At 37.1% G+C, this 26377-nt stretch overlaps 1 protein-coding gene across 4 annotated transcripts in view; it reads left to right on the top strand.

The window, feature by feature from the left end:
- The window catches only part of ZFPM2 (zinc finger protein, FOG family member 2), a 462487-nt gene that overhangs the window by 301345 nt on the left and 134765 nt on the right, over positions 1-26377 (top strand). For all 4 annotated transcript variants that reach the window (XM_036876344.2, XM_036876341.2, XM_036876342.2 and 1 more), the window contains one exon: positions 2957-3068. In XM_036876344.2, coding sequence (XP_036732239.1) covers positions 2957-3068 — 112 coding nt within the window. The remainder of the gene's footprint in view (positions 1-2956; positions 3069-26377) is intronic.

The following is a 26377-nucleotide window of genomic DNA, read 5'->3' as shown; positions in this document are numbered from 1 at the left end:
ACTTTCTAGTTTTAGCACTGAAAGTCCAGCATCCTGGGAAACCCTTTAGTCTCAGGAAAACCCAGATAATTGGTCACCCTAGGATTGGTAAGTTTGGAAACAAAGCTAAATATAAATATGGTCTTTGGCTCATACCAACTATTTAACCTAAAAGAAATTATTAACTCTTCGAGGACTAAATATGAGGACTAAATAAATAAGGGAAGTGTCTAACCAAATACCTGCACAAGTAGCATAAATAATAATTACCCTATTCTTTCTGCTTAAACAATCTTCATTGGAATTCTGCTTAGAGACTTATGTACAAATATTCTGCCTGATATGAGAAGGTCCTTCAAAATCTGTTACTAACCTGGCCTCTCAGACACATACCCATGTCCCTTCCAATCATCAATAATGATATTATATTAATGCTTTTTATGATGATGATAGCTAATGCTTATCTACATACAAAGAACAGCTCTAAAGACTTCATAAGCACTTCAAACGGAGTCCCAGAACTACTTATTATTTCCTGTACATGAGTCGTTTACATACTGCTCAGACTTTGCCCATGCTGTTGCCATCAATTGTAAATGCTTCCTATTTATCCTGTAAGATCCTACCTGAATGTTACCTCCTCACTAATATCTTCCCATATTTCAAAGAATTTCTCTCTTGCCCTTCATTGACCCCTAAATAATTTACACATGACTTTGCATTCCCTGCTGTGCTACTTTTTGCTTTATATTAAACTTTTTTTCTTATGTCTCTGTAACCTTCACCCCAAGGGACCCATGTAGTCCTATCACCAAGCACAAGACTGCGGTGGTTGGTTGGTTTGTGAAATGAATGAAAGATTGTGGTATCAGCAAATTAATGGATTTACTTTACATTAAAAGGTTCCCTAGAAAATTCAAGTAATCAATATCTACTTTTGGATTACCTATGGAAAATTGTAACAGCTGACTCACTGTGTAGAAGTCTATGTGGCTTTAAGAACTATTGAGTATAAAGATTCAATAATTTTAAATGCATGTCTTTTCATGAAATAAGAGAATACAGGAGAAATGGGGCCAGGTTCCTGTTGCTGAATTCTGTTATTAAAAAGCAGTAGAGAGCAGATGTTATTTATAAATAAGACCACTAAATCCCCTATACATAGTTCACCAAAATGATGGGCTCTCCTGTGAGCTATGCTTAGTGCTCAGACCTGCTGACCCTGATCTGTAGACTTGCCTGTTTCTCTAGTATCAAAAGGAGCTTCAGTATGTGTGATGAAGACCTAATATTTCATTGGATATGCAGCCCCATCATTTGAGACTGAAGAAGCTTGTTTGTCTGCAAATTCTATTTTAAAAACAGTAATAAATAAAAATGGTCACTCAAATCATAGGGACAACTTGAAAATATGTTTGCCTAGATTGTAAAAAAAACAAAATTAAACTATAAAATTACTTCTTTTCCAACAGCACTTTCAGAATACTGTTTTCTCTGGTTATACTTGCCAAATATTAAGAAATGTAGTTGAAAAACTATGACTTTAAAGTGAATCAGACTATGAAAATAAAAAATCAATATGCTACTGTTTCTTACAATTGCTCTGATTTACCCCCTATTCTATTTTAATATTTGAAGTAATTTTTTTGCAGAATTTTTTAATGTATCCATCATGGTTGATTTTCCCACTACTTAGTGTATTTTATGGTGTTTTACCTCTTACAATTGATACTACAAAAAAATGCACTAGCATTGCTTCTTGGTAGTGTTTAATACGGTTTTGCAGCTAACACTTGATCCATGGCTCATGCACTGTCTTTGTTGATATTTGGTGGGTGAAATGGGTGTTCCAGATTCCTGAGAGATTTGAAATGGCCAGATGACATGGAGCTCCTCAAGTGAATACATTTGAAAGCCAATTTGGGAAATTTATGATAGCATATTACATGTAAGAAACTCCCAGAATGGGCTAAGTTCTCTTTAGCAGGATCATATCTAGCTGAAAACTCAATTCAGAAATTACCTTGAGACCCTTGTATTGTACTCTGTGTTGTGGTTTCATGATGTTTGATATGCAGACATGGGCTGGTGGATGATAAAAGTCTGAATGCCCATTCACTGTGATTCACTGGGAAACAACAGTCTTGCTTAAGGCTTACTTTTTTCCTTTCCAGTTTATTTCTTACCATGGTTAACATAGTTAAAGACAGATAGTTTGAGGGCCAGACAGCCTAAAATGGTGAACCTTTTGAGCCTTACATTTAAAATACATACTGAAAATATTTTGTTAGAACTAGAGTGCTCATCTCCCCGCTCCTATGCTTCTCAGAGCAAGGATGCTATGCATTAGTTGTTCTGCATTTGAATTTATTCACAATTCCCTTTTATAGTCTTAATGGAGACAATGTATGGTGAATCACTAGCATTAGTATTATTTCAGTTACAGTCAGACTACATATCCACACTTAGCAAAGGAGCTTGGGTGGATTTCATTATTCATTCAGAATAAATTCCTACTCTAATATAAATGTTGCTCAGGATAGAGCTTTGAAATAGATCCTGATTCTTTAAATTCTTTCCTGTCTGTTTCAGGAAATAGTGAGATCCTGTTGATAGTAAAGTACAATGTGTCTAAAGTTCACTTCTAAACACTCTGCTCTTTGCAATGAAAGTCATCTGCATCCTCTTTATAATTCAGAGCCTCAAGAGATCTGTCTAATCTCAGAGATCTGATCCAGTATCATTTAGGGGAAAAAAAAATCTTTGATAATAATTCTACCATTCAGATTAGTGAAAGCAGTAAAGCCTTACAGCTTCTGTCATCTTAAAAAGATATCAAGAGGCTGGGGAATAAGGACTTGGATTATGGTGTGGGAGATTTAGTTGTTTGCAAAAATAAAATGATTAGTATCATTATTATTCAAGTTTTTAATCAACACAAGCAAATGGCATCTGTTTGTTATCATTCTTTCTGCAGAAGACAAAGGCTCAGGTCCCAATGGTGCTGACTGCTGGTCCCAAGTGGCTGTTGGATGTGACTTGGCAAGGAGTGGAAGACAATAAAAACAACTGCATTGTGTACAGCAAAGGTAAATGCAAGATCATTGCCATCTCTCTTTGGAAGTATTGAAACCTGAGCATTGCACAACACACCAAATGAGCTGGAATGGGACTACAAAGTAGAATGTGACCCATTCTCTTCCCTTTTCCCTTATGAATCTCTCTGACCTGTGTTTTCAGCAAAGCCTACTGGTCTATTTTCTATATAAGATGAAACAAAAAGTATCGTATCATTAATTACTTAGCACTGTATACATTTACCTCACCCTGTATTTCAGTGGCTTGACTAGTACCTTCCTTGCTATTCGTTTTATTGATAGCTGGTTTGATGAAATCCCAGATTCCTCTCTTAGGCATTATCTGTCAAAAAAAGTAAATTCCTTTGATATGTAGCTATTCATGTCAAGGTGCATGCTCCAGGAGGCACTACCTTCCAGCCAGTTTTTGAAATCACTTGTGAGGGAAGGATAGCTGAAAGTGAAACCCTTGCAAAGACAGAATTCTTCCCCGTGGTGCTTTCTGAAGGGCAGGAGGCAAATGGGAAAAAGGAAACTGACAGCATGCAGAGCACTGCCTTTGATTTGCTCAGTGTGACATCAACCTAGACTGCGTCATACAGCTACGCCTTGGCTACAAAGGCGTCGGAAGCTCTGTGATGGCACGTAAGGGGCCTAGCTCTCCGGAGCACAGGCCCCTCTTCGTGTGCTATGGGTTAGGGCACTTTTCCCCGTATTCAAGTTATGGGCCCAAGTCCTGTACTCTTCCAGTGAAATCTCTAATCTTACTTCTTCGTAAATATTGCAAAACCTTGTGCTTCTCATGTTTAATTTCTTGTAGCTTTCTTTTTTAACCAAATAGACCTACTGAGATCAAAGACTTATTTGCACATTGAATCTAGAAACCATAAAAGCATACAAGGGAACAAGCAAATAAGCAGCCCTATCAATATACTAACATATAAAACACTGATCGTAACATCAAAGACTCTTAAAAACTTGCTAGAAACAATTACAACTTGTTCCTATAATCATGACAATTTGTGCACTTATAAGAGGATTGCCTTGCCTTTAAACTACCATAAGCCTTTGAAAGCTGAAACACCGGAAGGAGGGAATCTGCAAGCTAAAAAAAAACAATCTGCACACCAGGATCTGATTATATTCCTTCCTCTATAACTGCTGGACCCATACCCACTCACTTTCTAACCCCAAATACCTGTGGTATGCTGGTGGGAGCTTCTAGCTAGAAGGGAAGTGAGAAATTCCCAGAATATGTCAATATAATCTATTAAAGTAGAAAGAAATGGAACAGTGAACCACTTACCAATGCCCACATTCAGAATGCAAGAAAACACAAAAAATGCCTCGGAGTGTAGGATCAGTTACGAGGAATAAATTTTTGCTGTACAGTATCTTATCTCTGTGATAGCAATATTATATGGAGGGACCAAGAGCACAGCTGTTTGGCACAATCCAAGTCTACTGCATTTAAAATCAGGCATTGTTTTAGGAGAGATGATTGTTATATTGTTATATTGTTATATGAGGAAAGAAACATAGTAGAACCATAATTCTGTGTTCCGTGGAGTGCTTTAACTTGAACATGCTGAGGTGTTTGTATTCTGATTGGCTGTTCCCTTAAGCCTTTGGCAATAAACAATTCGGAGTAGTTTACAGAAGTGTATTTATTAATTAATTAATAAAGCATGTGCCAAGGCCAAATCTGTGCTCGCCTTGTGCGTGGGTAAAAATAGCCATCATTTGTTAGGCCCTTGTGAATCCCATCCTTGGTATGGCGGCCCCATTGTATGCACTTCTCTCATTGCTCTTCATCACCTTGTTTTGTGATCATCCTTTTATGTGTTCCAGACAGAACTAAGTAAAAAGTGAGCTATCATTGCCTGCCTTTTCAGTCTGCTCCATATTTACTGTAGGCAAGGTCTGTGTCTTAGTCACCTTCCTTTTCTTGGTCTGGCCTGCTCCCTGCATAAAGAAAAGGCACTAAATACATATGATGAGTTGACCAGAGAACCCTAAATAAATATTGATTTTTTTACCAGATAAACAAATGATGGATGGTTGTCAGAAGCTATACCAGACACTTCACACACTGTGATAATGAACCAACCAATATGAATTCTTCTATTTAATCATTTTAAACCTATGAAAGGTGATTTGATATTGTGCAACTTACAAGAACTTGGTATTGCATTTCAAGTAGCAGGGACTGCAATAACTACTGTATGTGCATTATTTAATCTAATCCTCATTTAATACCTCCTATGATGTAATTAACATTCTACCCCACTTTTACAAAAGGTGAAATTGAGACTTAGGTAGGTCAAGTAATTTGCCATGGTCACATAGCTAGTAAGTGGTTGAAGCTGGGTTCAGACATATACCAGGCTAACTTAGGGTCTGAGTGGTGTGTATTAGAATAAGTTCTCCCTGCACTAAGCTTTCAGTTAAGTCGATGCAGTAAATTGCGTGTTTCTCATTTTGCCCAGTCTGGCATCGTGACTTACGTAGGATGGTTGTTCTTGGTCATGTAGAGCTAACAGTGGAGCCAGATTTGAATCCAGGTCTTGGCAATTCTAAATCCTTTACTTTATACTGTGTGACTCTGCCTTTCTCCTTGCCACTATTACATGATGAGTAAATACTCACAAACCACTCAGGCCTTTATGCACAGAAATCACAAAGAGCATATATTATAGTGTAACATTTCCCAAAGTGCATTCCATAGAACCCTAAGACTAAAGAATGAACCCCATGACCAAGATTTGCCTATTAACTTTGTCAATTCACATGCCCACTGGTTGTTAAGTGTTAAGGCTCTGAAAAGGCCTACAGTAGAAATAAAAAAGAACTAAATTGAAAATATGATAGGTAAATATTTTTCTCTCTTCCCGATGGAATTAGTGCTCCCAGTAACACACTTGGGAAAACTGTGCTGCAGACTCTTCTCTGGTCATCCAGAAGGGCTTCAGAGGCCTGATGACAAGTCCTAGTATTCAGACTGACTTTGGAGGGGGAGGATAACTCACCCAAAGTAAGTTCAAAGTTCTGCAAATCCCTTAATATTCTGGGATTATAATACTAGGACTCATGTGAGTCATGGAAAATATGTTCCCAGGAGGCCCTCCTGCCATGACCCCATGGGCTCTAAAGCCCTCTGTCTTCACAGGCTGCAGATATGATAAACATCCTCAAAGCAAAAGCGTTGGGTATGTGTGGAAGGGTTTGGCAATTTAGATTTAACAAGTATTGACTTGGACATCTGTAACGTGTGAGGCATTCTCATAATGCTTATGCTGTCTATTAGTGGGGCCTCTTTTGTTTCAAGTGATATAAATCCAAATGGAATTGGCTTGTGCAAAAAAAAAATTTAAATATAAAAGCATGCGTGTGTGTGCGTGTGTGTGTGTGTGTGTTGGCAAATGGGGCATCCAGGGATATTCTGAACTTCAGGAATAGCTTAATCTAGTTGCTCGATCTTTGTCCTCAGATTATCTCTCTTCTGTCTCTTGCTTTCTGTGGGTTTCATTGTCTGAAATGTTATCTTCAGGTGGTGGGAAACTATAGACTTACTCTCCCAACACAGCAGTTCCAGTGAGAAGAGAGCTCTTCTGAGCTTTGATCACGGCACACCTCATAGCAATCCCTGAGCCAGTTCATCACTGTGACCCTCCCAGGTAGACTACGGTCATCCCCAAGAGGGGAATTAACCCCACATGAGCCACTCAGATGGGCGAGAAATAGCTCCCTAAATGAAACCACCATGCTGCTGCCAGACATGAAGGAAAGGTTCCTTGGCGGACAAACGTCCACGCACCCAGATGCAACAGCTGATTCCTAATGTCTAAGAAGTTCCCACCAAAGATGAAAAATAAGTTATTGGTACCAAAATTGCATCTGCATATTTTGCTTTCTATCTAGGAACCTAAGCTACCTATGAATTCTAAACCAAAACCATTATTATAGGGCTGGCTACTGAGAGTATATCAGTACCTGTTTGCAAGTAGAATGTAAAGTACATATGTGGAGCATTTTTTAAAATATCTTGATTATGAAATTTTTGGTAATATTTTATGTTGTGTAACATAGGCCACTTAATGTGTAAGTATTACCATTTAAGAGACATACTTCATAACATTATTAAATGTGAACTAGTAGCAAAATTAAATATAACTATAAAGTTTTCATTCCCAGAGTGTCCATCAAATAATTATTATAAAATTATATTATGTCACTTAGTGCCATTTGACAGGCTGCCATCATCTTGTTTTATCAAAGTAAAAAGTATAGTATTTGGCACTAATATCATCATCTGATATACTTTTTTCCTTCCTCAACTACCCACTGTCAGTCCAGAAAGAAATTAGCTCATCCAGACATGATGGACCAGACTTGTTGGGTCATCTGTTTTTTGCTATTATTCTCAACAGACTCCAGATAATTCTAATTTACTTATCTCCAGTGGAAAAAAGACTAAAAAGCACCATGCAGAAGTGAAAGGGAGGCTGCTGGGAGGCAGGGTGAGCAGGTCCTGCCCACTTACTCCTAAAATGCACTGATGCCTGTTGAGCGTTGGAGATCAACTTTTTTCTTTTTCCAGAAACCATTATGTTCTTTATAGTGTGACCTTTCTCATATGTGAGCAGTAGATAGGTTACTTCAAATTTTGTTTTTGAGTATTCAAAAGTAAGCCTTTAGCTTGTGGGTTTGTTCATTCAGTTCATTTCAAAAAAGTCATAATTATGTAGGTTTTCAAGGAGCTGTTATTTCAGAGTAGCCAGAGTATTCTCTAGGTATCCAGATTAAGAGAATAAACATTATCAGTCAAAAGAGTAAAAAAGCATCAGCTAACACTTCCATGTTAACAGCAGATTTCTTTTCATGTGAAAGCACAATATCACTGCAAAAAGGTGTTGCTCATATGTAACATTGGGCAAATCACTTACCCCCCTCTAAATCTTGGTTATCTCAATTATTAAAAAATGGAAAAGCAATGGCTATCTCACAGAATTTTGGAGAAGAAGCACCCATACACATAACTGTATATGTTGTTATAAAATATTGCTGATTATCTTATACTGATTCCAGCTTGCCGTTGTGGTCATAAATCAGTACAAATTTAGAGGAAATGAAGCAAGGCCTCCCTGTTGGTATCAAGCAAATGTGCAAGGAAACAGGGTTTTCTGATACCAGGTGTATAATCTAGAAGTCCAGTTTCCATTCAGTCCCAATGAACACACAGTCAGTGCAAAGAACCATATTGCAGAATTGAGACCTGAAAACTTTGCCTGAAAATACTGGATTTTTTTCCTTGGGCACATGACATTTTTATCTTTATTTTTAATAAAAGTCTTATATAAAATACTAATACTAGGATGATGATGATGATAATATGAGTACTATCAGTTACCATTTTTTTAAGCACTTACCCTATGTCAGGCACTGTTTTAAACACATAGGTCTTCATATTCACCATTACAATAAGCTCATGATGTTAGCAGCATTATTCCCACTTTACAGATGAGTAAACTGAGGTTTAGATAAGTTAAGTAAATAGTTCAAGGAAACAGCTCATCTCTGATGAAATCAGGATTCAATTTTGAGCACGTCGACCTCAATTTGCAATTATATAATTAGGAAAGTGTTGAAAATACCATTTGCTAGGCCAACTTTGCAGATGAGTGCTCTTCTTTGCCAATTTACATGCATGTTTTTCAGCAAAACTCTTTTTTCCTCATTCTATGGTTTCGCTTCAAAGAGAAGACATTTAGGAACTAAAACAGTGGTGACAGCAGTGCTTCGTCTTACTTTCCCTCTTGCTTGCTTTTAATAAGACCACAGCACTTTAAAGTCACATAGGAGCCCAATCTCAAAATCATGCTATGAGCATCTTTAACATTCTCATTTTGGTTGTTTGCCCAAGTGTAGCCATGCAATTAATTCATTTAAGCCTTTACTGATGGTCAACTGTGTTTAAGGTCCTACACTAGGCACTGTCGATATAATGACAGAAATTCTAATATGGCCTAACAGTGGGCAACTTTCTGCACACTGACTAAATCAATCAACTTTTCAAAACAAAGATCTTTCATATAAGGATGCTTGCAAAAGTCTGGACTATTTTCCACCTTTCAATAAAGGGGGATCTGTTCCGTGTTACTAGAATTTTGAAACCACAGCCTTGTCTAGTATGGTAGCCAATTTTCAAACTAGCCTGTAAGTTAATGTTTAACTTTACCTAAAGGGGCTAATATTATATAAGTAAGAAATTAATTTAAAAGGAAAAAATTTGTGTTCATATTTTAACTTTTTATTTAGCCTTTCTCTAATTCAGAGAAAATGTGTAACTGTTGTCTAGTTTTACAGTATTCTTAATAGAGTGTGGGTGCCTGAACCAAATATTTAGCAGCGGGAATTATAAAATCATAAGGCGATTAAGTTAGCTAGTCACAGAATTCCAATATTGCTTTTTAAATGACTTCAGGATATAGGAGGTACTAAGGTTATTATCTGTTATCAGGAATATAGTGGAATTGTACAACTGGATAATAACCAAACAAACTGACACAATGTAAAATTACATTATCAGTGTGTTAAAACAAAATTGCGCCCTAAAGGAGTCCACATGCCAGCTCAGAGCTGCAGTGTAATTATGCTTAACTCTGATAATTAAAATACAGCAGAGATCAACAGAATCATTTTCATTAAGAAAATTATTAATGATGGTGGTATAACAGTAATTGATTGCAGAGCACCACAGGATAACGTGATGCCAAAAACTCAACATGTTTCATGAACATCTGAGGCTTTTTCTGGTTATATTTTATAAGAAGGAGAGATGTTTTGAGGAGTGAGAAATTTATTATGCCTGTTCCAGGAATCAGTGATTATAAAAATGGCTGCTTTAGAAAACAACCCTTTTGATTCAAACTGTCATTTCTGAAGGGTTCTTAAGGTCAAGGCAAGCAACCCTTCTAGTGACTATGTTATTTACAAGAGAGTTGTCTCTTGCAAATTGCAGAATGACAGCAACTTCAGCAAATATTGGGCTTTCTGTCATTTCCATTTCTTACTATGCATATATTGTTTTTACAATTATGTCAGTGATTTACTGATGTCATTTCAATCCAGGTCTGGTCATAGTGAATAGTGTATGTCCTTAGTTACCATTAATGTGTGCTATAAGATGTGAAAAAATATGTTTGTTCTCATATCATCATTGTGAGCTTCCTTAATGAAACATTAGCAAATAATCCTGTATGATAATACTATTAATTACTCAGTGGATTAGGTGTGCTATCATATGTTGGAGAAAAAATATCCTAAACCACCCTGGACCTAAGTGTGAATAAAGCATCAGTCTCTTAGGGGTAAAAACCCAGTTAGGATGTTGGCAAGTGAAAAGAACTAAATAAGAACTAAGAACTAAGTATAAAAATGAGAAATGAAGACTGAGGTCTTTTGAAAGGTGACTCAGTATCATTCAAGGATGTGAGCTTGTCATTCAAAGAGATGCTAATCTTGAAATCTATCCCCAAATGTATCTTTGTCAGCTAAAATGAGGGACAACTCTTTAAGGTAGAATTTTTTCGGAGTAAGATACTATGAATTCTTCTTTAAGACAGTGTAGTAAGTAGGAAAAAAAATTTTAATTCCAGTTGAAAAAGTATAATATGAAGTTTTGTGCATACTGAGATTGTAATATTTTAAAAACCATATGCACTAGAAACATACTGGGCAGAAATATCTCAAAATTATAAAAGTATTACTATAAATGTAGTAAGATTTGGAGAGATCTTTGTAAGATTTTGTATCCCTATTTTATAATTCTCTTCAGGTTGATTATTTTCCTTATGTAATTTAAGAAAATGCTTGCAGATGAAAATCATCCCTTGTCTTAACTACATTGTTGCTCTTCTTTTTATACAATCCAAACTAAAAGAACAAGGAGATCTTTGCCTTGCCCACAAAAAGCAAACTTCATCCATAAAATTTAAATTATTTCCCAGTGATATAATTATTTTTCTTTAGTATTTCTATGACTGTCCTGACACATTGTGTTTCATAAGATAATTTTACAAATAAAATAAAATTGACCCATGCTTTGTACATGATATGGCCCAAGTGTCATGAGGGACACGAAGTAATATGAAAACCTCCCTGGGCTGAAGGAAAGACCTTAATTCATGAAGGTTGCATACTACTGAGTTTAGTCTCACATGGTCAAGGCAAAGTTTTGGTTGCATACTGAAAGTTGAACTTAAGTTTGAAAAAGGGGGAAAGGCATTTGAGGAAGTTGAAATTGTATCTCTAAAAGCATACAGGATGAAATGCAGTGTTTCCTGAAAGTCCACACATACTTTAGTTAGAGCAAAGAATGTATGAATAAGACCAGTGAGAAGCCAGCCTCCAAAAGTTTCTGAGGGTCATGTTGTGGATTTGATCAAAATGTTCAGTCTGAGGGCTTTCCTATGGAGGCAGTGGAGAGCTACAGAAAGTTCTGAGGCACACATGATCACACTGGAATTTTAGTAAGATTTTTGTGTCAAAGGTGAAACTCTGTTCCATCCATTAGTAAAACCAAGATTTCATCTGTCAAGGACATAATGTTGTTATCCACACCACTCTAGAAGATGGTAGTAAATCATCTACTTTAATCCATTCATTACCTGACTCTAATAACTTCTCAATTCCAAATGAACCTCTATCCCCTCACTCCACAACCATCATTTTCCTGTTCCCAAGTGCTGCCTGTGCTTCCTTCCAGGTTACCTGACTTGGATTTCATGGCTCATGCTTCTCCAAATCGCTCTCTGGGGCCCCTTCACCCTTCTCTCTCTGTGCATTTACTGGCCTGATTAAGACCCCCCAGTCTGGTCACTCCAACTCTCCACTTCCCTCGGCTACATCTGAGCAGCAGAAGTTAGGTGAATTAGCATTTGTGAAATGCTTAGAATAGTGCCTGATCCACAGAGAGTGCCATAGAAACAAGGGGCCAGAAAAAAACAAATAAACCACCACCACTAACAGCAACAAAACAACAAACCCCAAAGCTGACCAATTTACATTACATTTGAGCACAAGGGAACTGTGAGCCCTCAGTTATTGTATGCAGCCTGGCAATACAGACCGATGTTCCTAATCAGTCTTCAAGGTGACTATTTTAGACTTCTCTGTCCCCGATCACATAACATCCCTGGTGTTAGATGACCTTCCTTCATGTTGCCCAGAGAAGGTGGAAAAGCAAAGCACATATAAGCCCTCAATGGCTTCATACCACAATTAGACTCATTACAAAGACTGACTGCGCTCACTGGACTAAATCTGGCGCCCCACCTGTTACTGTAAATAAAGTTTTACTGGAGCGCAGCTACATCTACTTGTTTATATATTTGTCCACTATAACATCAAAGTTGAGCAGTTGTGGGAGAGACCATCAAGCCTGCAAAGTTTAAAATATTTACTTTTGGCCTTTCACAGAAAAAGCTTACCGAACCCCTGAACTAAACCTGCAGTCATTACTTTGGCCTAACAGGTCATGTAAGACCTGCCCCTGTATATCCCTGTGATTACATTTACTGCAGCTTTCCAAGAACTCCGTCCCAGTGGCCCAGGCCCTTGCTTGAAAACACAAAAAAATGCCTCTGCTGCAGGGCCTTTGCACTGTGCTGTGTCTCTGCTTTGCTTCCTCTCTCACTTCACTCATAACTGTCTCTAAATTTGCCTCTTGCTGGTTTGCAGATGGCCACCATCTTGTTTTATCCTCATATATGTTAGAGGGAGAGCTTCCTCCTGCTCTTCTTATAAGAACACTAATCCCATCATAAGGACTTCACCCTAAGACCTCCCAAAGGCCTCAGCTCCTAATACAATTGCATTGAGGGGTTAGGGCTGCAACATAAAAACTGGGGGGACACAAACATTCGGTCCATAGCATTCTCTCTCACTTATCTTCAGATTTGACATTTTAGCATTTCTTTTAGAAAATATAATGTCTTTCTTCCACCCCTAGAATGACAGCTCTTCAAGGACAGGAATTTTGTCTGTTTTTAGGCAGTCATGGCACATAGGAGGTGCTCATTAAATACTTGTGAATAAATGAATGGGTCTCAGATTATTCTTAAATACGGATGGTAGTATAAGATAAGCATTAATAATTGTCTCGACTGTATTCAACTTTCTGAGATGTCTCCAAACTTTATTCTTTAATTTCACTATTGAAGTTTCACTGTTCTATTTATTACTTACAAGATGTCTTATTCTCTGACAGTTTCTTTTTTCAATCTTGCTTTTATGTGAATGTTCTTTCCTTTTTATCTTAAGATACTAGAGGGTATATAGGAAGTTGTGTATCCTGTACATTGTTTCTTACTCTTTCTTCCCTGTTTTTCTCCCTGTATTTAGTGTTGGAGATTTGTTCAAACAGCTAGAGAACCACAAACGTCTACTTTATTTTCTAAGAGCGGGACACTAAAGGCTAAAAGCAAGAGCAGCATGAGTAGGCAGGTGGTGGATTTTGCATAGGGTCATAGGATGGTATGCGTTGCCTGACGATGATCATGCAGTCTCCAAATGACAGTATATGTAATTTTTTTTTTAGCATGGCTGGCTTCTCCAGAGAATACCAGTCTCATTTCTGAGATTTATGAACCTTGCATCCCACAGTCTGAGGATTTAGTGGGCAAAAGGGGCCAGGTGGTGTGCTGGGATAGCCTATCTTGTTGGAAAGTAGGTGTTCCTTTAATCTTCTAATTCAGGTAACATTTAGCATCACCCTTTGCTGAGCCTGTGTATCTGGATTTAAAGCCTCTGTTTCAGTTCTCCAAAGACTAAGCCTCCATCTCCGACAGAGTAGAGGATAGGAGGGGAGTGGGAAATACCTCTTAGCTGGGCAGGGAATAGCTGAGCATGTGGAGCTAACAGCTTCTTACTCAGAATGCCAGGCCTGCAAGGTTGAGGTCTGCTGCTCACTCCACCTTTCTAGGCACCAAGTGCCTTTACTTCCTAATTTTTTTCTGGGATTATGCGGAATTAATCTGCTTGCCCCTTTTTGGCCAGCTGTTCTTCAAGAACTTGGGTTTCACCTTTCTGTGCTGTGCTGTGTCATCTGTCACTCCTCTAGCTCCCAAGATTTTCTTGACTTCTGTTGCCTACTCTGACCTCTTTGCCCTTATCATCTTTTTTTCCTTCTTACTGTCATGTTAGGAATGGGAGTAGAAATGAATGCATGCCATCAGTTAACTGTACTTAACAGGAAGCTCTCTGCTTCCTTTCTTAGACAAGCTTCTGCAAAGCTATCTGCACTGACTTCCTTTGACTTTCTAAATTCTGTCTTCTCTTCTGTCCAGTTTCTGCCTTCCCACCTCTACTGAAGTAACTCATTCACAGCTCTCCTGTGGTTTCTTTTTGCCAATTTTTCATTCCACTGGACTTGATCTGATCATCCCTTTCCAAGCCCAGTAGTAGGTTTCTCAATCATTGCTATCCACTAAATGTTGTAATTCTCTAGTTTTCTTTCTTCTCACTTATATGTTTCCCCTATATTATCTCATCTGTATTTTTAAATACCCTATTCCTTATGGCCTCATTTCTTATTCATGCTCCACAGATACCCTATACTCCAATTATACTCATTTATTCCTAAATATCCCTTGCTTGCTCATATCTGTTTCCTTTGCCTAATAACCTTATAGTCACCTTTATCATTGCTAACCATTAGAGACTTAGCATGTATCAGTGCCTCCGAAGAGCCCTTTCTGCCCTGTGCCCAAAGGGGAGAGCTCCATCCAGCCTGTGCATTGTCCAAATTCAGATGTGAACACTTCAAATCCAATGACTTCATTTCTCACCTCTGTTAACTCCACAGATGGTACATAGTATACACCCCTGAGTTTTGAATTATTATTTAATGGCTTGTATGATGCATCATTCAGAAGTATATACCCTAGTGTAACTTGATTTAATTTCAGAAGTTACTAGTGTGGAAATTGTTTGAAAATCCAGTACTCAAAATGTTATTCTCCTAGTATCTAGAAAAGTATTCCATGCATTTCCAAAATGCTAGGGAATCTGGTACAAGTGAATCTCTTTGGAATTTCCCATATACATATATATATAGTATATATTATGCTATATAAGTTAGCATGAGGGAATATAAAAGAATTTGGAAAAATTACATCTACGTACATGCAAAAGGTGCTGTCAAACCAGAGAGTTTTATTTGACATCTTTGCACACCAGCTATGCCAAGACATTGGCTGGCTGTTTACCAGGCTATTCTTTCTGGATCCACCTGTTTTCTCCTGTCAAATAGTAACTGGGCCTGTCGTGCTTAGTCTTCACTGGGGGTTGCCAGCCAGATGTTAAGTCTTTGCTCTGAGCCCTGAAATTGGAGGCTTTTCACTTCACCCTTGGGATATAAGTCAACTCCATTTTTGAAGGCTATTTTTAAAAAACTTAAAGGTCACCTTATATGCCATGATATAACAATAGTATTTCAGAGAGGATATATTCTCATTAGTCTGTCTGGGGTCTGTGAGGATTGCCAGCCAACAGTGGGGTCAACCAAGATAGTCTATCAAGGTGTTCATGTTGCAAACAAGGATACCCCAAGCAAGGGAATAGATCTGAAATACAGACATTCAAGTATAAAAACAGATAAGGTCTTTCTATCTATCTATTTATGTACTTCTGTCTATTGCCCATTGGAACTCAATGAGAATAAATTACTTTAAGCCAGTTTTTCCTTCAGATATCTAGTATTTATCATCACTGGTCTCTGTTATCAGTAAAGATTTTCAAGAATGACAGCTCTCCAGTTGAGCACCCTTTATTTTGTGTAGTCTTTCAAGAAAGAGAGGAGTCTCAGAGGTTTTCTTCTGTTATCGAATATTTCTAATGAGGAGTTTAATGTTTCATAGTAAGTTTGATCCAATGAGATATGTGTGATATTTCTATTGCCCTCCCCGCAAAATGATACAAAATTTATCAATAAGCTAGTAAATAATAATTTGGAGTGTCTCAATGTCAGAACTAGTTACATAACGCAAATAAATTCTTGAATGTGTTAAGTAAGATGTCTGCTATGTTGCTGTGTCCTGAGTGTAGGCTTCTAGTTAAATTGTGTACTTTGCAGTCAAATATTCTCACCTGTCAAGTCCAGAATGATTTACTACGAAGTCTGGGGAAGCAAAACAAATGGCCTATGAAGGACACTGAAGCGAAATAATAGTTTAGCTTAGAAATCATGCTTCATAGTTGAAATTTTGAGTAGAGATTCAGGTAAAGATTTCTATCAGTAAGGTGAAGTGAAGAGAAAATATGGGTAAGAAAATGGGTAAGTTACATTTTATCCTACCCTTGGCTTTACACCATTGTAATTAATAATTATCATTATTAGATTAAGCAATTAAGATTATCATCTTTACACACATGCAGAAGTGAAGCGAGGTTATGAAAAAACAGACCAGTACATATTTGTCACTTGCACGCTCGTCATTGAGGTATTATCTGGGGACCTACTTATGCCAGGCATGGGCTCTGTTAACTTTTCTGTGGTATGTTCAAGGTATAGTTTTACCTTGGAACATATGATACTAGGATATTATTTGTCTATATCTAATTTGTCCTTTCTTAGACAAGCTTCTGCAAAGCTATCTGCACTGACTTCCTTTGACTTTCTAAATTCTGCCTTCTCTTCTATCCAGTTTCTGCCTTCCCACCTCCACTGAAGTAACTCTTTCACAGCTCTCCTAAATTATTCCTTTAAAAATATTTGGCTAAGATCTTACTACTTAATGTGTGGTCTGCCAACCATTGATATAGAATCAGCTTATTAGAAATACTAAACCTCAGGCCCCATTCAGTTGTACTGAACCCAGATCTGCATTTTAACAAGATCCCAGGTGATCTGTGTGCACATTTAAATTTGGGGAGCCAAGGTTTACTGAAAATTGACATGACTTTAACAGAAGACTACACTGATGCCTGGAAACAGTGAACCTTGCAATATACTTGTGTAATCATTCATTGATACTTGTGAATTTATTTGCAAATAGCAAACCCAATTCTAGAGCATGAGAATATTATAAAGGAAACACAAGAATGTTGGAAAGTTCTTCCTGTTCTGTCTTTAAATATACAACAGCTTGAGTGCTATCTTTTTTGGCACTTCCCTTCATTCCCACAAATGGAATTATAGAAAAGAAAAGAAAATGCTGCTGTACTCTATTTAATGGGAACATTTATTGCTGTTTTTCCTCTTCTGTCCAACACCTCTTAATTTATATTAGGCATTAAATTGTAATACTGTTTCTTTTCATGGTAAAAATATCCCCGTATGTTTACCTTTAAATCAATTCATTGTTATTTCGCAAAACAAAATGCTAAATAAGTACTTAGGGGAAACACAGGCCCCTGAACCCTGGAACGCTCTGGAGGCTCACCTCTGTCATCCTTCCTGCAGAGCAAAAGAGGAAAAAAGAGAAGGGAAAAAAAACAAATTTGCTGAGCCACACATTTCAAGTTGCCGACAACCCCATCCACGAGAAAACAGAAGAAAATATATATGCTCTCTGTCCTGTCAAAAGGCTTTCACCTTATCTTGAGAGACTGTCAGGGCAGGAACATCAGTGAATGGACAGGAGTCTATTAAATTAATAAGCTGCTGGATGGTGTCTGGAGAGTTATGATGCTCCATAAATCCAGTTTGATCATGGTGGACAAGGTTTAAATCTGCAGACTTCTAATACACATCCAGTTCTTGGATTGGATTTGAAGTTTTGTGCTGGAGACACAGAGAGATAGTCCTGCAGCATGTGAATTAAGATTTATCCTTTTTTTTACTATCTTTTTTTTTTTTTACACTAACAAAACTGAAAGCACCTTAGGGATCCGAGCAAATGTTACTGCTGGAAATGAACGAACTGTTGTCAAGGTGAAACCGTGACCTAGAAGCCTAAAATCAAGCCTCGGTCATTCTATTCAAGCAGCCCCATCAGAACTGAGTGTGAAAGGTCTATATGGACGAAAGGATGACTGAACTTATCTATAACCTATTTTATAGTGATGCCTGTCAAATTCTATTCGTCTGTATTTATGACATAAAGAAAACTAATGGTGTCAGATCTACCCTATAGTAATAAAAAAGTCAGGAAATATTTTCTTCACTCCATTAAATAAAGTCATCTGAGATAGTCTTTACTGTGATACAGGTTTATTTGACTTTTAAGCTTCCAACCATTTTAAGACAAAGAGCTGTTTTATTATTTAAACAAATTCCCAAAAACAATTAACTTTAGGTTGAGAGCAACTTATTTACATGGTATTGATCAGTAAAATCCCTGGAATAAAAAAATAGAATTTGTTCAAAATTATAAAAATATCCCTGTTGAGTTGGTTTATTATTCTGGTTATAATACTGCAACCATGAGGAACCTGTTAATTACATGTTTATTTCATCAGCTTACCATTATTGTTATAAAGTTGGACTTCCTTTTACCCTGGAACATACTTATGTTAGAAAAATCTAGGACAGACAATGCTTTATTACAACCAATGCTACATGCCCACTTGAACGTGTTTAAAAGTCACCGTAAGAATCTTCCAGTTATCACAACTCTGTGCTATTACCACGTCAAATCATTAGAGTTGGGGAGCGTGCAGAAGGCAGCCCATCTACACTCAGTGCTCACGCTATGGCAAAGCCCTGTCCTGCATGTGGAATCATTACCACTGACAAGCATCCTGTGAAAGCAGTGTAATTATCCTCAGCTTTATAACGGGCCACTGAAGTTCTAGAACTCAAATAACCTGCCCCAAGGTCAGAAAGCTAACAAACGACACAGCTCAAATGGAACCCGTCTTTGTTTTTCATTTCACTCATTCTTTCCTCCCTTCTTTCATTCGACAACTTTTTATTGAGGGCCTAATATGCACCAGACAATTTTCTAGTCACTACGGTGAACAAAATAAACAATAATCCCACACTCATGAGCTAACATTTTTAGTTAAGGGGCCAAAAAATAATCAGTAAGCTCATTAAAAAATGATGAGTAAGTAATCAGTAAACTGATTCAAGTTGTTTACCCACACATACACACACAAACACGCACACCCCTGTGCCTCTTTCACATAGAACCAAATAAGTGGAGAACAAGAGAACGAGGATGGACCCCTCTTACTTTTGAAAGTATCTGCTTTGGGATTTCCTTATTAACCTCTGAAAGTTACTGATTTTTTCAGTGAAAAATTGTGGGGTTTGATCCCCCGCCTCCTGTGACTTACTAGTACATTTCTAGGCATTTGTGTCCTGTCCTGTAACACCAATACACTGCCTATTAGTAGTTCGAGATTAAATAGATACTTGGATAATTACCTCATCCAGTTGGGTTGTAAATAAATCTCCTCTGTGTCACTCTCTCCTCCCACCACAACAGCACTCTGTCCCTGGCCAGGAAATGCTTAGGAAAACAGATGAGTCCCACACTGTGCCCTGCAGGTCAGAAAAATCTGGCTTTGTGGGGCAGATCGGAGGGGTAAGTCTGCTAGGCCATGACTCTTAATGGCAGCTCTCTGCTTCTGGTTTTTCAAGTTCAATTCTAGAGGTTGTGTCAATAGAAAAATCTCAGCTGCTCTCAAGAGCAGGAAGGAGACCATTATTATGTTGGCCTCTATTGAGACACTAACAAACAGCACTTGAGAAAAGAATATTGAAAAGTTTTTGAAGATTTTTATCTAGTGAACATTCCATAAACAGCATCTCCCTGATTTACTTGGACTCTGATTCCAGCTGTCAGTCCTAGGAACAGGGAGAGTTTGTGTTCAATGCCTGACTAATAAGAAGTAGTCAAGAAATATTTGTTGAATAAATGAATGTTTGGCTTTTCTCATTTCCCTTTCCTTTTTACCCTGGTTTCTTAAGTCTAAAGTACAGAAAGTAGGTTGGCTTGGGAAGTAATAACATAGATAATAATTTATAATTTGAGATAAGCTGATAGCTTTCTTGTTGTTAATGCTTTTCTATCCTTTTGAGATTTTGTATGATACAATAGCAGCTTCGTTTTGCATCCTACCAGTGTGTTGCTCATGCCAAACACAAAGAACTACATGGGAAGCACCCAGGGTTCCACATCTAGCCTTCTGTACAGAAATAAAGTATTTGATACTAAAAGACAAAGAGGACAAACTAACATTTGTGGAGTACTTTGTAGCAAATCTTGTATGTGTTGTGCAGCTGCTCTGCAAGGGTTGCCATAATTATTGCAGGTGAAAAAACTGGGGATACATTTTGTCCAAGGTTGTATAGCTCTTGAGGGATAGAGCCAGAATTTGGGCCTTGGTTGTCCATAATACAACCCTGCCTACAAATGCCTACCCATGCATTTACCTTTTAATCATATTAAAATATGATGTGCCTACCAATTTAATGAAACAGTTCAGCCCACACTGGCTTGAATCTAAACAAATAAGAATTTGTTTTGAAAAATACTGAAAGGTAAGAGATGACTGCATAAATTTTGTTATTTATTTTAGCTATTTAGTTATCTACAAAATTAAATTTGGCATGCAATGAATTGGCAAACAATGAAATATATAAATCTTAAGTGTATAATCAGGGTATAGACTATATCCATCACCTCGGAAGATCTCTCTAAAAGACAATCACTGTTGATTTCTAGTCACACAGATTAGTTTTGTCTATTCTTAAACTTCGTATGAATGAAAACATATAAAAGGAATCGTACACTTTATGACTTCTGCTCAACAGAATGTTTTAGAAACTCACCCAGGTCAGTTTCTGTATCAATAGTTTGTTCTTTTTATTGCTGACGAGTATTCCTCTGCATGACTACATCACCGTTTGTTTATCCAGTCTCCTGTTGATCGATATTTATGCTGTTCTCTTCACGTCAGCAGCAGCAGATTCCTCAAAAGAGGGAAACAGTTTTTATTCAGAAGGTCTGGAAGTCTCTGGTAGCTATGTTGCCAAATAAGGGGACGTCTGACAGCAAGAGTTTTGTCAGAAAAAGAACAACATAAGTCAAAATCTTGCTTTTGTGTTTCATGGCCTTCAGATCTTACTGACCCCAGTCAGTTTTTAGGAATCAAAACAAACTGCATTCCTAGATTTTCCTGTACTTCCTATCCTATCAGTGATCTTCTTGATTGCCTGACCAAAGTGATTCAATATATAGAAATATATTTTCCAGTGGTCTTAATGTGTGAATGTACATGGGCTTCTTCACTTTTCCGGTCTTTATTTCTCTTTGTCTTATTAATTGCCTTCTACAAAGCAACAGAGCTATCTTAAAAGCACTTTGAAATCCCTGGATGGAAACAGCCAAAGCTATGGAAAATATCAGCATTATTATATCAGTTAATAGGTAATTGAAGCTATGAAAGGAATAACCAGAAAGACAAATGAATGGCCGAGAGGTAAAACAATTATTTAAAGGAGAACGAATGGGTAATAGTAACCAAGGTTCTGAGAAGAGGAATAATACGTGTATCAGGAGGAGATGGATCTTAAAGGAAAGTGGTATACTTTGACTTAATTAGAAGACTGTGAAAATGGACACTAAAAGACAATAATCAGATAGCTTCAGTACTCTTCATATGAATTAGTTAAAGCATTATGGACAATCATAGAATATGCCCTGATCTGTATTTTATTGAAGACTGTGCAGCATTGCTAGAGAAATGCATTTTTGAGAAACTTCTCAGAACCTAAATGGCTCAGATGTAAAAAAAAAAAAAAAAGAGCAAATAAAGAATAAAATCCTGAGAAACAAGAAATCATACAGTTAACTGCAATTGGCCGCTATGCCCTAACCTTCAACTCTGAAAGTATGATGAACTAATGTGGTTGATCTGTTAGTTGAAACAAATGTTCAGAAATGTTGGAACGGAAGCAGATGAGACACGAGGGAGTGAATCGGTTCTCTGGCCAGCCAAAAAGTTCATTGATATTAGATGATGGGCTATTCACTTAAAAATACAAGAATAAATAAGTGATTTCGCTATAAAATTGAAAGAGGTGGAATAAAACAAACATAATTCCTACTAGCTATTTGTAAAAAAGTTTCTTTTTTTCTTAGAAAAGGTTATGTAGATGTTTGTATGGAGTTAAATTACAAGATGTCCTTAAAACTGTGATTAAAGAATAGAATGACTGAGATACAAAATTCAGATTCAAAACTTTGTGGAAATACAATTCTATGGTAGTGTGTTTTTCACTGGGATAAATAATTTAAATATTTCATAAATAAAATGGTACATTTTTCAGTCACTAACATAATTTTTAAATTAAAGTATGATACACGATTTTAACAAACCACTCTGTCCTGAAAAATAAAAAAAGATTAAGAATAGATAAAAGCTTCTTACACATTAAGATTTCTTTCTTAAAGTTCTTCATGAGATGAGAGTTAAATAACTGCTCACATATATTAGGAAACATAACTGCTTTGGAATTGAAAAAATGTCTTTTGTTTTATCCTGATCCTAAACAAAGAGTTTGGAAAAGAAAGATAAGCTCCTTCCCAAACTCCTTAGGTTCTTCTTCATATTAACTTGAATTATGAATTATCAGCTAATCTTTGAAAGCTTCCTTGAGTAAAAAAAAAAAAAATACCTGAAACAGTTAATCAAATAATTGTTAATTAAACTTGGAAGTGATCTTGGGATTAGAAAACTCTGGTGCTTTATGGTATATTTTTTTACTTCTTGGATCCCTAGTAACATTTAGCTTTGCCTCTAGTATGGTTTCCATAGGGGAAAGCCTTTCTGGAACCCCAGCCAATGTCGACTTCAGCTGCCTTTACTTTTTAAGCATCAGAACTTCACAACTTTGGAATACAAGTCCAGACAGGCAAATGTGTTCTCTTTCTGCAGACAATAGTATATAACAGTGATAGAGAAAAATTAACCCCCCACCCCTACCAGTGAATTAAAGCAAGATGCTAACGGCAAAATTAAGTATTACACATGTATTGGAAAGTTACTTTGACAACAAAGAGAATTGGTCTAATCATACATATCCATACACATGTAAGTATATGTATAAATGTGAGCAGATGAATATATAAGTATGTGCAAACATACCCTTTAATAACCGTAGCTAAATTTATGAGTTGTGGAAATGGAACTTCTGGTATCACCATGCCCCCTAGCTTCACATTAAAGTACTGTTTTAGCTTTGAATAATCAGATGGCAATAGCATGTCTCCTTAAAACATTAGGATCACTTAATAAACTCTCACTAATACTACATAGCAAAATAAATGATAATGAATACAGAACATAAAATAGAGCCTTAAGCATACCCTAGTGGTCTGAAGCAACCAGTCCATCTTCCTTCCCTACACCAGCAAGTGGGCTGGTTATTAAACAAAAGGTTTTGTGCTGGGAGACAGGGGGAGTAGAGGGGACATTATGTTTTTAATTGCCAAAATTTGAAAGCAGAGAAATACCTTAAATATCAAAAACAGTGAAGCTGGTAATATAGTAATATCTGTAATTCTGATAAGAAAGTTTTTGTCTAAATTTTATAAGCCCATGTGAGTTTCTTAATAAACAAGCTTTGAAAACCCAATTACATGAAGGAATTAAGAGGAGGATTGCCATTTGGCAACCCAGATTATACATGAAATTTGTGAAAGAAGACAAAAAACGTAGAAAGGTATAGTTTATAGTTAATATCAGTTTTGAGTTTTTGCATGGATGTGGAATCATTTTTTAGTTTTGTTCTATGAAGAGACTAATTCTGAAGAGATGAACATATTCATTGGGCTTTTAAAATTTCTGTGACTGTCTGAATAACTCCCTTGCTCTAAGGACTCGTGTTTTTCTCTGGGAAACATAATGTTCCAGGTGGAGGATGAAATCTATAAATTCATCTACCCAAGACCAGGGCATTATATTTTCAATCGTTAGACCACAGACCTCTGGAATACTTTTCAGCGTTGAGAGGTCTGTTGGCAGTGTAGTTTCAATAAAAGCTCCAGGGAAGTGCCAAGACCAGTTTCACTTTTCCCCCCTTTTCTCTTTTAATCTCCGTGGGGCTCTGTGATTTTTTTTTTTTCATAGCTGGACTAAAGTTGTGTCAACGGGAGACTTGCACCATAAAGACTGAAATGTTAAAGAAAGCTACAAGGAACAGCTTTGAGGCAAGGTTTCAAGCTTTGTCATCACGCTTGAAGAATTTTCTGTTTAATGTACTGTAATGCAGTATTCAATGGGGACACGTTTAATTGAGTTTTACACAACCCAGTTGGGAGTAGAGCTGCAAGGTAGGTGATGTCTAGGTTTTTAATCTTCCACTCCGGAGAGGCTTGTTGACTGAGAGGTTCTTTCTCTTTGCAAGAAAAAAAAGGGAAGCATGAGAAATGATACATCCGTGGATAAAACCAATTGGCAACCCCCAAAGGAATGAGGGCGATAAGGCGAATCCAGCACTTGTAGGAAATAAAAGAATCCAACTGTTCATTTAAATGAGAAACAACACCCCCGAAGGAGGAAGCAGGGAGGCCGGGCGCAGGAATAGGGAGGAACCCAGGCTCACAGACAGACGCAGTGATGCAGGAGCAGGAATTCCTGCAAACGATCAGTGCCTTGTTAGGCGGATTAGCAGGAGATACTTACTGGTGTGTAGTTTTAAAGAAAACAAGAGGAAGAAGGGGGCATTTTTACCTTGGGCACGATGAATGATGTGGCAGAAGTGAGTGGGGAGAGAGCTGCTGCTATTTCACAAACAGCACTTAAAATAAATCACCATTTCTTCTTAAAGTCCTAACCTAACCCTTGCATCAACCTGAGTAAAAATAGCACCGGACTCTGTCAAAAAGACAAAATAATACCTTATATATCAGCTCCAGGATATTAAACTTTTTTAGCTGAGACAGTCCCTTTCTCTCCTTCTTTAGCAGCCTAAACAGACTCATGCACTAAATAGCTGTAACAGCCAAAGATTGCATTTCTGTTTTGTCTCCATAGCACTAGACCTAATATGTAGCTCCGTAACTTGGTCCAAGCAGAACCCTTTAAATAATTTTTTTAGAATATTTTTTGTGGAGCTTTCTGGTCCCCAGCAAGGACAACAATTAAATAAAGGATTACTGAGTATACTAATATATTTAAAGCATCCACTTAAAAAAGAATGCTAGTACTCTAATCACTTATTTTTCTACTGAGTCTTTTTTGGACAATCCCTTTTGATGCTGTCCCTAAAGGTGACAACTGATTTTTAATATGCTGTGAGCCCATGCCAGTAATAAAGAGTGTGCATGATAACACAGATTCCCTAGAATTCCTGCACTCCACCTGCAGTGAGAAACAACAGTCCACTGTCTGTCATCCAGTATTTGTGGCATGCAGATAACTAATGCATTGTTGCTAATTTAGGGTTGATGACATAGCCTGGTAGTTTATTCTCTGGTGTATTACTACCATGGGAAGCACTGCATCTTTATCTTTCAAAATCACTGTACTTTATTCATCAATTATCTCCAGTACTAGGCACCCAGAACAACACAGGGAACCATGCCGACACTGACCCTGTCCTCATGGAGGTTACAGGGATAATACAACAGCCATCCAATAAAAACAATAATTTAAAATGAAAAATGGACTTGTGACTGGGATGTTGACAGGAAAAGTATGAAAATAATTCTTGTTTTGTTCATAGAATTGACCTAAGATGATCCTAATTGTATCATCTCATATAGATCACTTTGCTTGTTACACATATTCATTCAACAAATATTTATTACATACCTACTTATATATCAGGATTGCTTTAAGTGCTAGGTATAGAACGATCAAAACGTGAACATTTCTGCTTTTATAGGGCTTACAACCTAGCATTTTCCTACTTAATCTTTATTGTAATCTTATAAAATGATTATTATTTTGGTATTACCTAACGTTTGTAAACATTTTACACTTCACAAAGGAAGCAGTTTGCTTTCATTACCTAATCTAATGCGTGCTTCCTCATGTAAGGTAGGTATCAATCCATTTTACACAAGAGAAATTTAAGGCACCGAGAGGTAAAGTAATTTTGCCAAGTTTTCACAAAATGTTAAATATGTGGCTGCAAAATAAGTCTCCTAACTGAATCCAGTATAATTTTACTTTCCTATGCTCTTTGTTACTGTGATTTATTTTTCCCAAAAGTTTAGAACATGGTGTTGAGTTTTTGGATGGTGAAGGTAATTATCAGAATTTGGAGGTCAGTTTGTTAAAATAAATACACTTATTTGAAACGTCTGATACATCCCCAGTTGGGAAGGGATTTTCATTGAAAAGCAGCTTGAGAGCCA

The sequence above is a fragment of the Manis pentadactyla genome, chromosome 3 (assembly GCF_030020395.1).
Source record: "Manis pentadactyla isolate mManPen7 chromosome 3, mManPen7.hap1, whole genome shotgun sequence".
In the NCBI taxonomy this organism is placed as follows: Eukaryota; Metazoa; Chordata; class Mammalia; order Pholidota; family Manidae; genus Manis; species Manis pentadactyla.
Note: the sequence above shows the minus strand (reverse complement) of the source record. Positions and strands in the feature narration are given on the sequence as shown.